A 21,305-nucleotide genomic window follows, 5' to 3' on the forward strand; every position below is an offset into this window, starting at 1 on the left:
CTAGTCAATGTGGAACTTCGGTTGCATTCTCAACATGAGTTCTGATACCCTATTAGATTAATATAAAGTTCCATATTACCAACCAATATTGACAATGAAAAAAGTGACGCGTCTAAAGATTGCGAGCTTCCCATTTTTCTAATATGAAATCCTCAACACAAAACATCATTTTGATTTTCAAAATTTGCTAAGATTTTAAGAATTCATAAAAAATGATTGGAAAAGCATATATGTAGTTATAATTGTCTTGCTCCCCTTTCTGAAAGAAGAAAAATAAAACAAAATTGTAATTTTATAATCCAAATGGTAATTATTTGACCATATAATATAATAGAATGAGTTTGATTTTGTGCATGCCCTATTATCAAAAAATAACAATTGAGAGAGATTCTCTAAAAATTTAAAAAAAAAAAGGGATAGAGAGAGAGAAAGAAGTATCCCTAAGCATGCATGGTAATGGGAAACCCAAGCTTCAATTTTTGTCCAAAGATAATACTTTATTAAATTAATTAAAGGCTATATGGAATCAAAGAATACATTTTCTTTTTAATAAAAAAATTATCTTCTCATGATTTGGTTTCGTAAATAAAAACTTGGGTTTTGTTTTGTTTTGTAACTTTGTTTAGATTTTCTAAGCCTATGCAGGTACCAAGAAAAAAAAAAAGTATTTTTTTAGGGTTGGTGATTGGAAACCCTAGAAAAGCTTTGACTCTTTTGCCTTTCACCAACATTGTTTATAAAATACCATTCAAGGATCTCACTCTTTTCCTCTCTCTTTTGATCAAAAACTTCAAAATCAAAACACAAACTACTCAACAAAACCCAAAGGAAAGAATCCCAAGTGTGATACAATATGAAGAAAAAGCTGATGTTGTTCAAAATACCATTCTTCAGCTTAGCTATTTGCCTTCTCTTTCTCATTTCACCCTTTTCCCACTCTCTCTCTCATGCTCTCCAAGGTAATAATTTACACTTAATTACTTTATTTGCAATCATAATTTCAAATTTTACATTCTTCCTTTAAATCCCACTTTATTTGTAGATGACACTGATGAACCATTGCTACCTGTTGGAGCAAAATTTTCTGAATCTTCTCTTGAAGAGGTGATTAATCAACCTTTTTATTTCACTATTTTTACAATTTGGAGAAAGAAATTGTCAAATTATTGATTTTATTTTTACTATATTTTGATTTTTAGGAGGAAACCCTTGTGGGTTTTGATACTATTGGCTTAAGGAAAATGGGGAATGGAAGAAAGAAAGTGGCAATGAAGAGGATAGTGAAGAAAGAGATCACTACTACAAATGATGAGATAGAAGAAGATGTAGAGAGCTCAAGAATTTCAGGTGCAAACCAATATGATAGAACATGCAACTTTGAAGATCAAAAGGGAGATTTTGGAGTTAGTAGAAAAAATATGGGTGTCAAAAATTGTAAAAATGCTACTAAGAAGCTCAATGTTAGTGGTTTTGAAACATTTGGTTTAGATTATAAAGGGCCTTTACACCACCCTCCTAGACATAACTGATAGTTAGCTAGCTAGGGCAATGAGGAAAAAAAAAAAAAACCATTTTTTGGATCTTTTTTTGGTTTTGTGTTAGCTAGTAAAATGGGTCCAATGATATATATATATATATATCTATATATAATATTTATATATATGTGATGAATGAAATTATTTTGCAATAGCATCAAATTTTCCTTCTCCAAAGTTTATGCAAGAAGAGCTTCAACATTTGTTCATTATCCATCTTTATATATGTTTACCAAAACTTGAATAAGTACTCAAAATGATGAATACCTATAAATATATATTCAGCAATTCATATTGGTTTCATGCAGGACTATACAAAAAGAGTACATACAAGGCTCATCAAACCTCTCAAGTTAACCATGATCAGGTCCCTCTCTTTCCCTCCTCTCTCGAGCTTTTCTCCACTTCAATTCGAATGTTTCACTCTTAAGAGAGGTTACTAATTCGTAACTAGTTGAATTAGATGTTGATAAGTTTTGTTATTCCTTGTGCAGGAGACTACTATCGACGCAAAAGGATCGAAGAATTCTCGATATGTTAAAGAGAAACCGGCGAGCTCAGGGAGGGCGTCGGCGAGAGACAATGAGACTCAAAGACTTCTCAAGGCAGCTAGAGAGATAGCCAATTTGATGCACAAAGATTATAAGGAATGGGCTCACCGCAAGCCACCAATCAACAACCGTGAACCTTTGCATTAAGAGAAGAGGAAAAGAAAAATAGTGTTTGAAATGGTTTAGTTTAGATTCTTAGGCTAGCAATTTTGCCCCTCTATATATAGAAAGTGTAGTCCTTAATTTATATAGCCTTTTGTTAGCTTAAAATTATCATATAGATATGTATAAGCACAAGAACTCTTAGGAAATGCTGTGTTGATTTTATCCTTTTTTACATTTTCCCTTCTTCTTCTAGTTATGTGTAATAATATTATATAGAATGTGACAAAAGGAACCATATAAGAACAAGAAATATCTATATATATTATGTATATTAATTAGCTGATTTTCTTTTGCAAATAATCTTGCCTCTATGTGTTAGTTAATTAATTGTGTATGTGTGCCAATCTCTCTGTATTCTTTGCTTAGATATGATGAGAGATACAGTTCAACACTAAGATAAATTGTATCAGCTGCAAAACTTCATTTACAAAACAAGCAATTTTTTGAAGCAAAAGATAGATCATAAGGACAATTATCGCAAATATATATATACAAATCGCAATTACAATTGCAAAGAGGGTTGCATCAAAGTTTCTAAACTCTACACAGATAGTAAACTTGAGTGTTTTGGGATTGTTGGAGCCGATTTTATGTACCTTATTGTCCCACCCCTTTCTAAGCTATCCTCTTAATTTCAAAAGTGATGGGAAGCCAACAGATGCCTGAAGGAACCTTTGAAGGTCTTTGAGCGGAAGCATGGAGATCGATCCAAAATTTATTTTCCTAGAATCAAAATTACATAATACAAATATTATGCATAATAATAAATTTATAGCATGCAAACATAAATGAAAAAGGAATTAGAGTGAGAGAGACTTACCCTCGAAGAAACCTTCTTCACGAATTTTCCTTCTCTGGATCTGCCACAAACAAACTCGATCCAAATGGTCACCACCACGAAAAGAGTTTTCTGTATTCTCTAATGGGATGAGAATCACTAAGGAATTGTGGGTTCTTAGAACTTTAGAAGATAGGAAAAAAGTTTGAGAGAGGAAGAGGGGAAGAACAGAGAACTTGAGAACTTTTCTCAGAAATAATTTTGTGTGTTCTATCAAACTCAAGGTAAGAAGATGGTAACAACTTCTTGCACCACTCCCATTCAAGTACGTTGTAGAGAGAAAAAAGGGAGGGAGTTACACCTCCCTCCCAAAATTAATTTAAAAATAAAACAAATTAATAAAACATTAATATATAATTATATGATAACCACTTTATCATATAATATATATATATATATATATATATATTAAACTATATGTTATATCAAATATAACATATAAGGTTAATTGCATAAATAAAATTCAAACCCAAAATAATAGAATATGTGGCACAAGGATATAATAATTGCATATATAGATCAAAAAATGGTAAAAGACTAAAAAACTCATGCCTAGCCACCATTTTGCTCGCATCTTCCCAGTTTTCTCAAATTAAAAGTTATCACTGATAGCCACTGATAGCTGCTATCAACTGCTATTACTGATAGCTTCTATCAAATGCTATTGATAATAGTTGCTATCAGCGATAGCTTTTAATTTGAGAAAAATTAATATAATCTTGAAATATTAACTTTTAATTTGCTATCAATTATCAGTAACTATCATTGATTCACTTTCATCAATTGGAATCAACCTTAAAATATTAATACTTAAGGCTATCAGTGGCTAATGATAGATTTATAGATAGTGATCAACTTTGAAAGAAGACCAACAACTTTGATTCCCACAGTAGCTATCACTAATAATCTTTTATCACGGCTATCACTAATAGCAGTTATCAGTCACTATCACTGATAGACTTTCATCAATTAGAATCAACCTTGAAATATTAACACTTAAGGCTATCAATGATAGACTTCTATAATTGGTTATCACCTTTGAAAGAAACTCGATATATAGATATCACCTAAGTTCTATCGCCGATATCACTAACATCACTCATGTTGTGGTTATCAGTGATAGCTTCTTTCACTGATAACATCACTGATAAGATGTTATCAATGATCTAACTGATATCATGCTATCAGTGATAGTTCTCTATCACCGATAACTTACTATCAGTGGTAGCTTCTATCATCGATAACATGCTATCGGGTAGCTTCTATTATCGATAACATGCTATTAGTATTAGCTTCTATCATTGGTAACATGCTATCAGTAGTAGATTCTATCAATCATACCCACTGAATACCTTTTTTCCCTTTTCTTGTCCTTTCCAAACATTTATAAGTCTCTTTTCTTTTCGATGATAGCTTCTATCACTGATAAACATGCTATTAATGATAACTTCTAGGCCTTACATTTTAGTTCGAGATTCAACTTTATTAATTAAATTCACTAAGTCGGCTATCAATGATAGATTTCTATAAGTGGTTATTAACTATGAAAATATTATCAAAGATTAAGGTATCAATGATAGAAAATATTAGTAGCTATCACTGATAGACTTTTATTTGCTATTTATATTTATTATTTGTTATAATAATCAAATTTGACAATTGGCTTGTTGGTGTTAAGTCACTTATGAATTGAGTACTTTTAAGTCTTGGGTACGAAACTCAATCTCATAATTCTTGGGGAAAAAAGGGAAGAAGAAAAAATTCAAATAAAGGAAAGAAAAAATTTATAAATAAGAGAAAGAAAAGAAGCAAAAACTAAAGAAAGGAAATAAAATTAAACATTGTATTTAATTTTACATAACTTAATCAAATAAAGCAAAGTTTCAGGTTATTATATGAAACCTTACTTAAAAAGGTCTATAGTAGATGGATAAATGAGAGTTATGAACTCAAAATAGACATTTGACCAAATTATAATTATAAACAACTTGTGAATGATTGACTTACATATAGCAATTATATCCATGGATGCAACTTATCATACAGTGCGTAAGAGTGCAACTTTGAGACTATAGTGGTTTGCCTCATAGTTAATGAATGAAGATTAACTAATTAAAGAGTTCAATTAATTAATCGTAGATCATTAAAACTTATAATCTACATGACATCCCCTTCCTAACTCACAACAAAACAACAAGGACAAAGGTGTTGAAAGAATAATTGGAAATGTTCAAATTAATTTAAGAAAAAATATATTTATTGTATCAGATACAATTAATATAAAATATAATGTAATAGATACGTTATTATATAGTTAATTATGAATATGATTCGAATTTAAACTATATAACATGGGAGAATTAATAAATTTGAATATGAATCAAATAAAAACAATACCTTTTAAGAAACCTTTTCCAGCAATTCTTTCCTCCAACATCGATTACGAGCTCCAACATTGATCTACTCCAAGAAGGCCTTTCTTGCTATGACTCTTGGTAAAGAACCGACTCGTGGGAGTCTCATTTGAAAGAGGAGAGAAATTCAAAGGGAGAAATTGAGAGAACTACAGAGAACTTTTCTCTGTATAATTCTTGTGTTATCACAAAGAGAGAATTGTAATTCTTTAAGAATATGATTCAAATATTTATTTAATTAAATTAAGATATTTTATTTTATTTTATTAATTTAACTCCTATTTAATAAAGGGAAGTGGGGAAGTGGTGAGAGGAATTTCTCTCTGCACTCCTATGTTTTAACAGAAAGATTATTCTGATATTTCTTAAAAAATTACAATCCTCTCTCTGTGATAACACAAAAATTATACAGAGAAAAGTTTTCTGTAGTTCGCTCAACTTCTCCCTTTGAATTTCTCTCATCTTTCAAAGGAAACGAGTCGATTCTTTGCCAAGAGTCATAGAAAGGAAGGCCTTTTTGGAGTAGATCAATGTTAGAGGTCGTGATCGACGTTGGAGGAAGAGAATTCCTGAAAAAGGTTTCTTAAAAGGTATTGTTTTTCTTCTTCTTTCTTCATGTTTAACCTTGATAATTACGACATATTGATTGTTATATAATTTAGATTTCACTTTTGTGTATTTTTCCATCTAAACAAAAATCAAAGCAAATGTGATCACTCGCTTCCACTGGGATTTGATCCCTTCAGATGCTACGCTTCTGGAATGGGTCATCTACAAGGGCCATTTTGGTGTTTTTGCATACCTTCAAACCTGATTGCTTAAATTAACATCTAAGTGTTTTGTTATTTTGCTCAAATTCAACTAAAGTTGTCTCAAATAGACTCTTGAGCTTCATTCTTGTAATTAATCACATAAAACCATCAATTTTTATTAAACTAATAAGATTTAGGCAGGAAAAGATTACTCATTTATGGAGCTATATATCACTATAACCACAAACTATATAGATTTTGATAGAGAAAGATAATTCTTCCTCTGTCCTTTTTCCTATTCACCATACAAGACCAAGCTTCTTAGTCCTATTTCTTTCGTTTAAGTTGTAAATTGTACCCTTCTCTCATACTCTTTTCTCTTTTATCTCTTATTTTCTCTTAATGTGTTCTTTTGTATCACTTCTTCCTCTTTTGATTTTTTTCTCTCATTTCACTCTATTAGCCTCTAACAGCACCATCTACCAATACCAATAAAATCGACTGATCGATAATGTATCCAATTGATCGCTTGGTTTCATGAAGCATGCAAAAATCGACCACCATCGATCAACCAAAATCGATAAGCCAGTCTTTGATGTCAATTTTCACCCAATATCAACATTGAGATTGACCGATAAACAACCCTACAATGCATGGAGGACGATCACCGAATGTCAACATTGAAGACTCCCATGCTTATAATAGAACCTCAAAATTTAGCAAAATAATCCATATTTTCATCAACATCAATCTCTTCATCTTATAATTTCGGAAAAAAAATACCTTTTTGATCTCCGAGTTTTTACTCATAGATCATTTTGGTCCTTGAATTTTTAAAACATACCTTTTTTTAGTCTTTATGTCTTGTGAAATGGGTTAAAATAGTTGTTCTACTTAATAGTGATGTTAAACTTAAATAGGAAAATGATTGAAGCTCAGATGACAAAATGATATGAGAAAAAATATATTTTTAATCTTTCTCTCTCCTCTCATTTCTCCCCATTCACCTCCCCTTTCTAGTCATTTCATCTCGTCCATTCTAGATATACTTCACACACCTCTACTACTTACTGTTACAAAGCTTCCAAATAGGGGGAGGTGATAGCTCTCAAAATGAGCTATCTTTCTTGGCCTCAATCATGCTAGTTTCTATATATTGGATATTTATTTCGGTTCTTAGATAGGTTATCAAGTATAAGAAGCCATCGAGACGGTTGAATGCAATTTGAGCATAAATGGAGTAATTAGCGAGCAATTTGAAGCAAAACGGTGAAGTCAGGCAAAGGAAGAACAATGTTGCGTAGCACTATGGCACTCATGTGCAACGCTAATCATAGTAGATGATGCACATGCAAGTGCTGCGATGTTATCCATCCATTCACAGTAGATGATGCACATGCAAGTGTTGCGATGTTGTCCATCCGTGCACACACGAGGAGACATGCAATGCCACAGTGCCCTTAGGCACTGCACCTAAAGAACCTTAGCACCACGACACTACCCTTAGCGTTGCGGCACTCCCACAATTTCTATATTACCCATTTTATTTTTTAGGGTTTTTTATGGAGAGTTTTAAAGGGAGACGTCCATTCCAAGCTGTGGCCTTGTTCTAAATTCTACACCTTCCCACCTTTTTTCTTAGGTTTAGATTGTTTCTTTTGAATTGTAGATAGCTCAATGTTTACGAACCTCGATTATGTATTTCAAGGTATGTAACCCTACTTGTATGATTTAGCTAATGGATTTTGATAAACCCTTTGAACAATTATGTGAGGATTTGTTTTTTAATCTCCCTACTTCTATCTCTCTTGCATCTTTATATTGGGAATTTATACTAAGATATAAATAAATGCGGAAACCAAATTATATCTTAAGATTCCCACTTCACAAGTTAAAGCCAAAAAGATATCAATCATAAAATAACAAAATAATAAAGAGTAGGGAAAAAGAGAATGACACCGAAAATATATTGGTTCACCCCAAACTTAGAACTACGTCCAATTTTCTGCAATTATAGGTTATACTATAATGGAGATTGCAAAAGGTTCCAAACTCGTGCTACAATTCTCTTCTAAAATAGTTCAACACAAATTATTTAATTTCCATTATCACAATCTGGTATATTGGGACTACCACAGAAGAGAAACACCTTAATAAACCAAGAAAAATATTCACTATATTTTTCCCTTCACTGGCACAAGTTTCTTTTTTTAAAAAAAAAAATGTTGTCTGCTTCTTGTTTAATTTGCAGCCCACCTTAACACTAGTTAAAATCACATGTATATATGTGGACGTTGCTGCCGCCAAATAAAACCCGCCCGTAATGGGCTTAAGCCCAGAAAACAAAAAATCTTCCAACATTCCTATTTAATTTTGACTTTGGTCAAAATTAAAAATCATGAGCTATGTATATATCACTACTACAAATTTGGCCTTTCTTGACACACGAAATTTTTATTTTCTTGATGGTCATGACAAAAAAAACCATCAAGAAAAATATCTTTCTTGACACAATAAAGATTTTTATTTAACTTGACGTACATAAACATCAAGAAAATGCCTTTTTAGTCATAAAAATACATAAGTTCCATCAAAATCATGAATTCCCGGTTATTGAATTCACTGACGACCAAAATACATTAAGAAAAACCTTTGTTGATGGACAATGCTCATCTCTTAACTTCATCTTAACCACCTCTTAAAAGGTCTTTGTGCCAATTCATAATGGATTTAGAGTCCACTACAAGTTTCTTGATATATCTATATGTTTATGCCTCAATTCCATAATCACTATGATTAATTTTAAAACCTTCAATTATTTTCAGTATATTGACTTGGGAAGATGGATATTGCAATTATCCAAAATTGAGAAACCCAAATGGGAAGCATGACAGAGTATGGAATGCTTAAAGTTAATGATGAACATGTTACTATTCTTAGTATTATTTTAGTGAGTAAGCAATGCTTAAGATATACTATTCTTTCAAATATTTTTGTCTATGTGCCTAATTGTTATCTTATTTAAACTTTACATCAGGACTGTGGGAAGCCGACAAGTTCTAAAAATAATAGTCAGGTTTTCCTTGAAAATAATTCTACTAGCAATTTATCTTCTGCTTCTATTTACGATGTGTGTGTGAACTCCACTTTCATTGCTATATGACCAGAATCCAAAAATGGGCATAACATAGTTTAATGTGTCTCAAGTTCTGCAACTGAGTTTGATCTACATTCATATACTTTCAAATGTATGTAATTACAGGTAAATAATCTGTTGATTAAGCCAAGATATATACATGAAAGGAGTATTATCTTTGAGTTTGAACTCATTACAATACAAATCAGCAAGTATTTAGGCCTTTTTGGTAAGAATCAGTGGGTAATGATTAACTATTACTAATTTCACATTTAATATAATCTTTGCTTTGGCACGTAATGTGCTTACATGTTAGCATCTCTTACTTATATTGTTCTTGATTGGACAAACTTTAGGACAATGTTCTGTCTAAATAGGATGACATGTACATCACCATTCTCTTGACGTTTAGTTGACTTGTCTAGACCATTGAATGTAATATTTTATGGCGATGATTATGTCATTCATGTTGGAGTAGCCATGTTGCCCAAAATTAATCTAAGTGTGGCTTAATTATTTTAAATGCACAAGATAAAAGTGGAAATTATGTAGTAGGATTAGGATAAGTTAGGATATTATGATCAAATCCTTAATGGATTAGGATTGGGATTAGTTTCCATGATTGATTAGAATTAGGATTAGTTTCCTTGGTTTGTTAGGATTAGGATTAGTTTCTTTGACTAATTAGAATTAGGATTACTTTCTTTGATTAATTAGGATTAGGATTAGTTTGCTTTCCAATTCTCTATAAATAGAGAGATTGTCTTCTTATATTGGCAACTTTCGATTCATGATAAAGACTTTGATTTTATTATTGGAGATTTCTTTCTTGGAATTTCAAGGGTTCTCCCTAATTAGATGTGTGTTTTTTGGCAACGAGCACAACTCATGAAGTTTCCTCTTGTGATCAACATCGCCAAGAGTTTCCCGATCTTCCACCGACGACAATCAATCTTGTCCCAAACAGTCATTCTGATACAAATTTGATGTAGCCCAAAGGAGATAAAAGGAGAATTCTCTCCAAGAATCAATATTGTTGATCTTTTATTAGAATGAATAATGTATTTATACAAGAGGGGAAAGTTCCTATTTATAGAGTTTTACTACAAGTGGGAGTAAAAAGGGAATTAATCTAGTATTATCTAATTACCTAATTAACCCCTATTCTTCTTACATCACGAAACCATCTAAATTTTAAGAAACCATGAATTCTTTTATAACTTTGTCTCTGTGCTTTTCTATCACTACTATTGTATTATGTAGCATCTTCCTTACAGTATTAGATGTCTTACTAGCATTTAGCTTTAAAACTCTTGGTATAACGACTCGAGTTCAAGAGGGGTACATGAATGAATCGATATCACACCTGAATGAGAGGGATCTTAAGGACATGAAAGTATGGTTAAGAAAGGCTTAAAAGAATTGAAAGTTACTACCTATACCAACAAGGTACACCTTCCTTTTCGTTGGCTCAATCATAAGAATTCCAAAGTTAAGTGTGCTTAGCTTGGAGCAATCCTATGTTGGGTGAACTCCTGGAAATTTTTCTAGGATGCATGTGAGTGAGGACAAAGCATCCGGAAAGGATCCGTAGGCAACCGAGGATGACATAATCAGGTCGCAAGGGATGCAGGGAAATGTCGGGACCATTAGGGACCGAATCCAGATTTCGAATATGTGTATTCATAGTTTTGAATTAATAATCATAGAAGTTGATTTATTTATTATGTTGACTTGGTATAACCGGAGTGCTGAGTTTTTTTTTTTTTTTTATCATATATGGTGAAGTTAGTGAAAATTCTTTACTTCTCTCCATTATCTATTTTGTAGATTTTGGAAACTTCTTAGACGGTTAACTTTCAGATTTTCAAACGTTATACGCAAATTTCAATGAAATTTAATGATGATGAAAGCTTTTTCTTTCTTGTTTATTGTTGCAAGTCTTAGTTGAAACAACCCATTGTGATATTATTGTTTTACAGTGACAGTTGAATGACTGTGTCACCAAGAACGGACGTTTGCATCATTTATTCTTCTTGTTTAATGTATGTATTAAACTCCTTACAGATTTTTACTAGATGATTTAGTAAGCAAATTTATTGCAACAGGTGAAAGGGATTGGTGCATGTCAGTTTTCAGTGATTATTGCAACAGGGCCCTTTTCATTTGGTGAACCAATTTCATTTTGTTAGTGGTGTTGGGGTTGGTTGCAGGTGTTATTGAAGTGATTGAGATATTTGTTAGTTATGTATAAATATAGGTTGAGGAACAAACTTTATTAGTGGTGGTGGTGTTGATTTCTTGTTGTGCTATAAACCTTATAAACCTTATGTAAGTGATTTGGTGTATTTTGTTGTTTGTCTATAAAGTACACGTTAAGTACCATGAATTACTTTTTGGTTTAAATGCAAATTTCAAGTTAAAAGTTTGTTTGGGGTCGATTACATGTTGCATATATGAGGGTTTCCAATGTCAATAACAGTGTACAGTTGACATTCAAAAACCGTCAATAAACACATAAGTTGATAGACAAAAAAGTAATTTTCTTGACATGCAAAAAACGTCAATGCAAAAGGTTTTCTTGATGTTTTTTAAAAAATAGTTGATGGACAAAAATGTTAATATTCCCTTACTTTGATGTTAAAAAGTATCAATAAAATTATTTTTCTTGATTGTTTTTCTATATTATTGATGAGCAAAGATCGTTAAAGTACCCTTCCTTGATCACCAAAAACATCAAGAAAAGGTTTTTGGTGACGTTTTTTGTCCATCAACAAAACTAGTTTTCTTGATGGTCAAACTTTCTTGATGTTGGCTTTATTGACCTTTTTTTGCCATCAATGTTGACAGTTTTTGACATTTTTCTGCCCATGACAATCTCCCACTTGGAAATAAAACGAAAATCTTGTCTCCCACTGCAACAAAACTTATCATCTTGGCAAACTCCAAGACTCAACTCTCATTACACTATTATCTTTGATCTTCTTGGTAAGCTCCAAGGCTCAAAGTTCTGTAGAATCAACAAAGTATGAAAAACAGGAAATTATCATAAAATAATTGTAGTTCATCTATGCTTGTCCTGAGGTATGAGCAAGCTACGTGGAACTATCTCCCGGACATAAAAGATAGTCACATACTCTTATTTCAGGTATGTGGTACCAATTGACATCTTCTTCAATCCTGAACACCTGCTTGTGAATACCTGTTCTTGAAGAAGATATATTCTATAAATGGTTTGACTCCTTCCTTCAAACCTGTTGCCAAGCTAGAAACTTTATCTTTGACCTAAGCAACTGCTCTAGTCTTCCACTTTTATGCCCTTACATCAATTCATTTGAATGTCTGACAATTGGGGTTTCGTGATAGCCATCAACTTTCTCTCTTGGACTTCCCAATTGCTTTTGAACTAATGGATCTTGATCTGACTTATCGAAATTGGCTATCATCGTTGTTGGCTCAACTGTACCTTTACATATGTCATCTGCAGCTTTAACTGGCTACACCGTCTCTTTTATCTTTTGACAACACTAAACCGATATTTGTACAGTGTGCAATCTTCTTAGCCAATTGGCAATATTTGGGATCCTAACCTAAGTTTACACCGATGACTGCCAAACTCACAATTATAATCCTCATCATCCAACTTGTCAGTAGAGATAAGATTTATCATCATCCTAGGTACAAACCTGACATATCGTGGTAGTAACTTTTCTCCACACTCCGTCTTCAAAATAATATTCTTAATCCCAATAATTTTGGAAACTCTACCATTCTCCATCTTCACTAGACCACGATGTCTTGATGTGAAAGATGTGAATTGCCTTGTATCTGAAGCTATATACGGAAGCTACACTATCAAATTGTCCATTGAGATAAGTGTCTACTATTTTCTTTGTTACTTTCAACACAAACACAGGTATCACTAATTATTTCTTCTTCAGTTTCAACCACATTTTTCTATTGTTTTCTTTTTTTTATCTTCTTCTAATTTTCTACACTGACGTTTGAAGTGATCTTTCTTGCGACAGTAAAACACTCTACCTTCTTATTCCTATTAATCTATTTTTTATAACTGCTACTCGACCCATCATTTTTAGAGTCTATCTTGTCTTTACCTTTAGTCATCGCTAAAACTAAACCTACAACAAATTCTTTACTACTATCTTTCTTACAAATTTCTTTAAATATAGTTAAATCACAAATCTCTGAAAACTTTAAAGTGTTATCCCCAATTGAATTAGACACTATAGTTGTCATGGTCTCCCATCTATCAGGTAAAAACATTAATAATTGAATAGCATACACCTCATCAATAAATTTTACCTTAACAGACTTCAACTGATGAATTAAAGTAGTAACTTCATTAATATAGGAATTTACTGACACATCCTCAGTCATTTGCATGTTAAAATATTTCTTAAGGAGATAGACCTTACTATTGGCAGATGGTTTCTCGTACTTATTTGTGAGCGTTTCCATCAATTCTACTGCATTAATCTCATTGTCTACAAGATTAACAACATTCATTGACAAACACATCTTGATGATTACTACTGCTTCTTCATTCAGATTCTCTTAATCTTCATCTTACATACCTTTTGGTCTCTTCTTCGTCTAATTTCTTGTAAGTCAAGAAAACAGTAATCTACATTTTCCAATACAAAAAAAAATTCCATCAAATTTTATGATTCCTCCCACACTTATTGGCTTGGATATCCCATAACTCCTAAACCAAAAGCTTTGACAACACTTAGAATTTATGATATATTCTTTCTTTTCATTTCTTTTCTTCATTTTTTTAAATTAAAAAAAAAAAAAACTTGCATCACTTTTTCAACCACGTATTAAATTCTAATTGATCCAATTTAATGATTAGGGCACCACATAATTATCGTGTGTATTTTTCCTTCCAAATTGTTTCGGCATATCATTTTCATCTGAACTTTGATTTAGATGATTCAAGGGTCGTTGGAATCATTATTCCAAGCTTTATGTTATGGATAGCTTAAAACACTCAAATTATTAATAAATTAATTCAGGTTTGTTATTATCAAAATATTAATTCATTAATTAATTAACATTAGTGAATTTGAGAATAATGGCAAAAAAAGCCAACACTTCTAAAGCCTATTGTAAGGGTCTCTCGGCTTCTCATATATTATTTTCCTTTCATATTCTCGGGTCATCTCTGTTGCTCTTCTTACTGTCTCTTGGACCACAACCTCCCACCGATCTTTAAATGCTTGGGGGTCTAATTTCTATAACTATATAAGTTTGAAAGTTCAATTTTAACATTTGAATCAGTTTAAGGACTCAAATTTGAATGTTTGAAAGCATAACTGTAATTACCACCATATTTCAGTTGTAATTTTTGTAATTTGCCCAAAAACATAATAGCAAGTGTAAACACAATTGGTGATGGGTATAGAAGTTGATTTTATCATATTTACAAATAGTTAAAAATTGCAGTATTTACAATTCTTTTGTGATAAATGGGTATCTATACAATTGCTCCTTAATGTTAAGATAATCGTGAGGAAAATTCAAAAAGTAATTTTGTCCATGCAAAACTACCTGAAGAATCAATACTTGACAAAATAAACTTTTATCCTCACTACAATAATGTTGGTAAACTTTTATCAAGAACATTAATTTCATCATTTATTTAATTAATAATTCAAGTCCAAGTTAGTAAAAATGAGAACTGTTTCATGAGTTTAAAGAATAATACTAATAAAACTCTCCCACACACACGAAACATGGTTGTAAAATAAGCCCCTGATTTTCCCTTCAAAAATACATTAACAAGTAAATTTACATGAATTACACTGTTGGCTCTTCATTCAAGTAAAGCTTCAAACCAGAGCAGATGGTTCAGAACATTAAAAGAATTAAAAGATAGAGACAGAAGCTGAACCCAGTGCTCTAGAACCTGCTTCCTGCCAAAAGAATGGCATCTTACATAATCCATCCACTTGTTAGTGCCTCCTCAGGCAATGGTCATTTGTGAGCATTACAAAACTGTTTCTTAACTCAGTCCCTTTATTATCTATCTCTCTCCACCATCAAGTTCATCTTGATCATTCAGCAGAATTGCTTCCTTACTATTCATCTCTCCACTCCCTTCTACCCGGTCCTCGCTGCTGTTCCCAAAAAACGATTCTGATGTTGAATCATCTTCATCGTCCTCTTCTTCAGTTTGCTTATCTTTTGATCGCAATCCTGACTCACTTCGCATCCAAGTGGGACAACGGTGCACAACTCCTAGACCACCAGCCTGAGCTTGCAATTGAGTCGACGGACTTGAAGCATGGTCTGAGTCCTGTCTCGAGCAAGAACATTCAGGAACTGGATGAGATAGAAAAGATCTTGATTTCAATACTGTTGACGCTTCTATCAGTCCATCAAGTAATGACTTCCTTAGATGTTGACGAATCGATCTCAGCCACGTATAGTTTGCATGATATAGGTGTTCTCTGGTTTCGGCTAAGAGATTTGCCACTTCTCTTCTGCATGGACAACAGCATTGTAAACAATGGATGTTTAATCATTAACCATCGACTAATACATCAATATAAAAAAACCAAACCAATACCTATCGGGTCGGTATGTTTTAAGTGAAGCTGACTGATAAAGCCGGTGGCCCATCACCAAGCTTGCAAAATTTGGATGCCCCTTGCCATCACGATCGAACCCAGGAATAAAAACATCGGCTTCGACCGATATGAAGTAGTCTATAGCTTCCCAAAGCAATTTATGGGCATTTGTTCTCAACTCCATTACAGTACTTTCAGGCTCAATGTCACTCTCAGCCACCCAACCCCACCAACCTTCTATGTTGTGTGGATATTTTGGCCTTGCTGGTGGAGGTGGCAACGGGCGAGGACGTGGACCATCAGTATTCCACACATCGGGCTTCGACTCCTTCAAAATGGAAGGTGGAGACCTTGGATAGTTTCCACCGACATTAATCTCACGACCATAAAGCCTATTAAGTTCCCATGGGGTGCTAAGGGAAGTCCTGTCAACAACATTCTCAAAAATAGCATGGAGAGGAATCAAGGTTCTTTGTCCACCGAAAACTTCTCCGCCTGACACGTATATAATGGTGTCCCATGAATATCCACGAGCCCGGAGAAGAACTCCTACCTGTACAAGGTGGATATCCATAAGCACTGAAGATTGACAAGCATCAAATTCTCCATTTTTTATAATTTTATCTAACCGTTGGATCCAAACTATTTCACCTCCACCTCACTGATTAGCTTACCTCTTCTGGCATTAGAGGACAAGAACCATTTAGTCGTTGCTCCTCGGAATTCATTGAAAGCTTCCCCTTGACGATCCCACGCCTTCGCATCCACAACCTTTTGTGTTGAATGAGCTCATTATGTACATCCTGGATTTAATTTCAAATCAAAAACACGTATCAATTGTCAAACGTACCAATTACATAATCAAGGTTAAAATAATGTACCTGAAATAGTTCAGCACAACCGTAATACGCTAAGGCCTCTCTTGTCATCCCAGGATAGTAGGCTATGAACGGCCTGCCTGGAGCTCTTAACCTAAAAATAATAATAATAATAATAATAATAAAATGGTGTAAGAAGAACAGTTTCAAGAACCGTTCAAAACATTTCAAATATTTACCTATGCAGAATTTTGGTGGCAAGATCCTGAACTTCCACTCTGAATCGAAGAGCATGGAAGGCAACTCTACACCTCAATCTCTGATACTCTTCAAGATCAGGCGGAAGGATAGCCTAGATGAACATTAAAGTGTACAGTCTATGAGATATTGAAGCTCTTTCTTGTTCTTTATTCTTTTCTAAAACAAAACTTACATGAAGATAAATGAAAGGATATTGGCAAAAGGTCCTCGAGAGAAATTCTTAAGATAAAAATGTTGAAAAACAGTTTCGAAAACAACTATTTTCAAACAGTCAAACAAAGATCCCCTAGTTTGCTAAACTATACTTCTAACCCTCTTCTTAACAAGAACTAAAATTATAACTTCTTTGACAAGATCATGTAAAACATTTTGACAAGCATAATTATGAATCCATTAACATCAGTTATACAAGTCAGCATTTCTAGTAAAGAGAAAGTTGCAAATATAAAAAAATGAGTACAGAAGTGTTCCTACCTGCAAGCACCCGCCATCAGAGACGACAAGTTCGACCACCAAGTGCTTCTTTAGAACAGGAAGCACATTGTGCCGATAAAAATATGGAGATGCCAAGTAAGGTGCTTTAAAACGTGGGATCTCCTTTTTCCTCCGAGCACCATTCAGATTTCTTGGAAGTGTCTTCACAATTTTAACGTCTCTAGTTAAGGCTGCAATGAACTGGTCTTCATTATAAAGGTAAGAAAAACTCTTGAACTGAGAGCTGCATGAAGACAATTAGACAACTTCGATTAAAAAACATACTTTTTCGAGCCATGGAAATTAGGTAGCATGATAAATTGGAACAGTTCAGACCTGATTCCTTTGCTGCTTGTGGTTGACTGAATCTCAGGAATTACTAAGGTAGCATTAAGGAGTCGAGCAATGACAACAACATCGCATATCTAGAAGACCAAGCAGTTGCAATTCCTTCAATTTGCTACCATAACCTGATATTAATATCATAAAAGAGATTAAACCATTTGCATCCTTACCGAATTCCTGATCTCATGGAATCCGCCTTGTATCCTGACAAAGATGAATCCATTCGATTGTAATGAGGGATCTGCCGATGTGATTAGTTCAGGAATGCATCATTTTAAACACATCATAAAAAAGATTTCTTACCGGGTACAAGAGAGGGGGAGGATCTAGTAGTTTATTATCAGCTCTATGGAATTGAAAGGCAACAAATATTTACATCAAGGAGAATAACAGGTCATATATTTTTGTTCAGTGCAGGTGCAAAACCAGAATTAAGATTCAAATTTGAGAGAAGCAATATGACTATAGCTATATTACCTTTTCTCAGAAAACAAGAAACAAATGTAAACTCTTTCCTCCTCAAGACTTCAAATTGATTACCGATTGAAAATAAGAGGAAGGAATCCAAAACCTAACCTACTACAGTAGCTTCAAGCATTCATTCATGTAGATATATACGTACCAGGAAAATGAACAAGAAACATCTCACATCAAGTTTTACCTAAAGACTAAAATGATTATATACACAAACAAAACATTTAAAAGTTCAAAGACCAAAATGAAATAAGCATAAAAATTCAAGATGCAGCATAGGATTTAAACCAAATTGAAGCTCTCTATAAGAGGAAAATCTGCTGCATCAATAAGCGGTAACAAGCAAATGAAGCAGCAGAAGAGGCAATACCCGGATAGTGTTGTCTGGGATTTGCATCAGGATGCAAAGTCTCCAGGCGCCTAACTGGGCCCCAAAGCCGTCTAAACAAGGGACTCTGAACCAAAATTAGGAGAAAAAAACCAAAATTAGGAGAAAAAACACAAACAAGAACTGAAGTAAGATTCTAGAAATACAGAACCATGTAAAATGCAGCCAAAAACTAATTGAACAACAAAATACCCATTTCAAAGGAAGACAAAAATTCAAGAAAAAGCCTCATCTTACTACATAAATCACCAAAACAGAGCAACCCAGAAGCCAGATTTGAGGTTATTTCAAATTCATAGAAGAAACCCATATACCCAAGAAAGAAAAAAAGTTAAGATCTCTATAAACAAGATGAAAGGGAGATGAGATCTTACAGTTGGGGAAAAATCTGCATGTTCAAAAACAGGTCTCCATGAGAAGATTGTGACTGAGGATTGGAACTCAGAAGTGCCCTCCTGAGTAAATCTAGCAAGAAAGAAATGGGTGAAGAGGGAAAAAGCTGAAAGAACAATACCCACCAAACCAACCCATTTCATCCTTGATTTCAACACCATTTCTCCCTTCCCTTTCATTGCCCCTTTAGATTTCTCTCCCAACAGGGCAGAGCTTAAGGGGAGAGGAAGAAGAAGTGGAAGAGTCAGTAGAAACTAGAAAATTGTTGAATGAGAAGAAGGGGCTACGGGAGGGGAGAGCAAAACGGCAGCACGTGCGAGGCAGACAAGCAAACTTTCATTCATTTTTGGGATAATTTAAATATCTGGGTGGGTTGATTTATGTGAGATATACCACTTGATTGTGGACAAGACGAAGTAACAAAGGATGGTCCTTTGAAGAACATAAGAAAATGGTGCCTTTTTGCCTTTAAACTTCAAAGTAGGGTGATCACATGATACCTAACCCCCTTTTTTCTTTCCCTTTTTCTCTCATATGACATGGATGGATATAACTTTGTGCTTATGCCTTTATAGCTTCTTACATTTTCTTTCTTGGTTACTTTGGATTCAACTATTTTTCAACCATCAGGATTCTTAAATGGATCATATTAGCTAAGTAGCATAGATTGATGGTTAATTTTGTTGGTGAAACTAAGAGAAAAATTATAGATTTCGATCAATTTCGATTACCAAAATGTTTTAATGACTTCTTTGCGTTATTCTCCGATTTTATCTACAATTGATAGTATTTTATGCCGTGATGAGAAAAACGTATATAGAAGAGCAGGAGCAAAGAAGGGGATGGAAGAGGGAAGATAAATGTAAAAAATGATATATCATATATAAACAATAAATAAATTTTGACAAATCATTTAAATTTTGCCAACTCAACAATGATACATCACTTTTCATTAGTCAACCAAAGATTAATTAACACACTAATTATTTAGAACTATTTTTCAAATCTTACTGACCAAAGTGCCACTTTGGGAACCTCAAGAACCAAATAGATATCAATTCCAAACTTCAGAGACCAAAAGTATATTTTACCCAAAAATAATATCTTTGAACTCTCGACGTTTGGTCTATCTGGTCTTTCTAACTACTTTTAAAAAAAAAATCTTAATATATCTTCGAATTCTCAATTCATGTTTAGTAGGTCATGGTATTAAATCGTTTGGTACTTTATCCATTAAATGCTTGAATTTGAATATATGTTTTAGATTTTTTTTTATTTCCTTTTTTAAGTATTGAGATTAATAAGACAATTACTATATAGAATAAGAGCACAATGGAAATGACTTTTAAACAAAGGGGAAAAAACATATTACAAATTTTTAAAAGTCGATGGATTAGTTAGACCCATGAGAGCAACCCAATAGAAAGTAGTAATTTAAGTCTACCTTTAGAAATAAAAATTCTTAATAGTGTCTTAAAAGACTTAAAAAAAAATCAACATGTTCAGGTGAAGATTTTAAATTTTGATCCTTTAATTTTGATTATATGTTTTCAAATGAGTTAAACCATGTTTAAATTTGAAAGAAAAAGGTTAAAAAACACCAAACTTTCGTGAAAGTAACAATTTTGTCCCTAAACTTTGGTTTGTAACTATTTAGTTCTTATACTTTCGATTTTGTAACAAACTAGTCCATGAATCTTAGTATGTAACAATTTAGTCCTTGTACTTTTAAATACATAACAATTTAGTCCCTTACATAAATAAATTTATTAAAATTAGGTATCAATTTTTATTATTTTATAATGTAGCCTTGTATTTTATAAAAAATATTGGGTCTCTAATTAGTTTATCGATTTATTTATGCAAGAAATTTTATTAAATCTTAACATTAATTTTTACCATAGAGACTAAATTGTTACAAATCTTAAAATACAATGATTAAATTGTTACATAATAAAGTTCAGGAACTAAATTGTCACAAATTGAAATTTAGCAATTAAATCATTACAAATCAAAATTCATGGACTAAATTTTAACTTTTATGAAAATTTAGAAATTAAAAGTGATTTTTAACCTAATATTTGTTGTGCTAAAATTTCATAACCATGATTTTGATCAATTTTACTTTCAATCCAAAAATCGGATAATAGAATGTATATATTAAA

At 32.8% G+C, this 21,305-nt stretch overlaps 2 protein-coding genes across 2 annotated transcripts; one reads left to right on the forward strand and one right to left on the reverse strand.

Moving 5' to 3' along the window:
• The first annotated feature begins 741 nt into the window (after window positions 1-741).
• On the forward strand, window positions 742-2,529 carry LOC150038558 (uncharacterized). Its single transcript, XM_090308705.1, has 5 exons — window positions 742-959; window positions 1,043-1,104; window positions 1,200-1,347; window positions 1,844-1,902; window positions 2,030-2,529. Exons 1-5 carry the CDS (start codon window positions 854-856, stop codon window positions 2,231-2,233), a joined length of 579 nt encoding a protein of 192 aa, XP_090164831.1. The 5' UTR covers window positions 742-853; the 3' UTR covers window positions 2,234-2,529.
• A 12,625-nt stretch (window positions 2,530-15,154) lies between these two features.
• LOC120090615 (O-fucosyltransferase family protein) lies at window positions 15,155-19,642 on the reverse strand. The gene is made up of 10 exons (XM_039048335.2): window positions 19,122-19,642; window positions 18,730-18,814; window positions 18,056-18,126; window positions 17,877-17,965; window positions 17,541-17,784; window positions 17,045-17,157; window positions 16,869-16,959; window positions 16,662-16,790; window positions 15,987-16,540; window positions 15,155-15,900 (listed from the first exon to the last, which is right to left on the reverse strand). The coding sequence occupies exons 1-10, from the start codon at window positions 19,317-19,319 to the stop codon at window positions 15,441-15,443; spliced, it is 2,034 nt and encodes a 677-aa protein (XP_038904263.1). The 5' UTR covers window positions 19,320-19,642; the 3' UTR covers window positions 15,155-15,440.
• Between the last annotated feature and the right edge of the window lie 1,663 nt (window positions 19,643-21,305).

The sequence above is a fragment of the Benincasa hispida genome, chromosome 1, assembly GCF_027475165.1.
Source record: "Benincasa hispida cultivar pf3 chromosome 1, pf3_genome.v1.1, whole genome shotgun sequence".
NCBI lineage: Eukaryota > Viridiplantae > Streptophyta > Magnoliopsida > Cucurbitales > Cucurbitaceae > Benincasa > Benincasa hispida.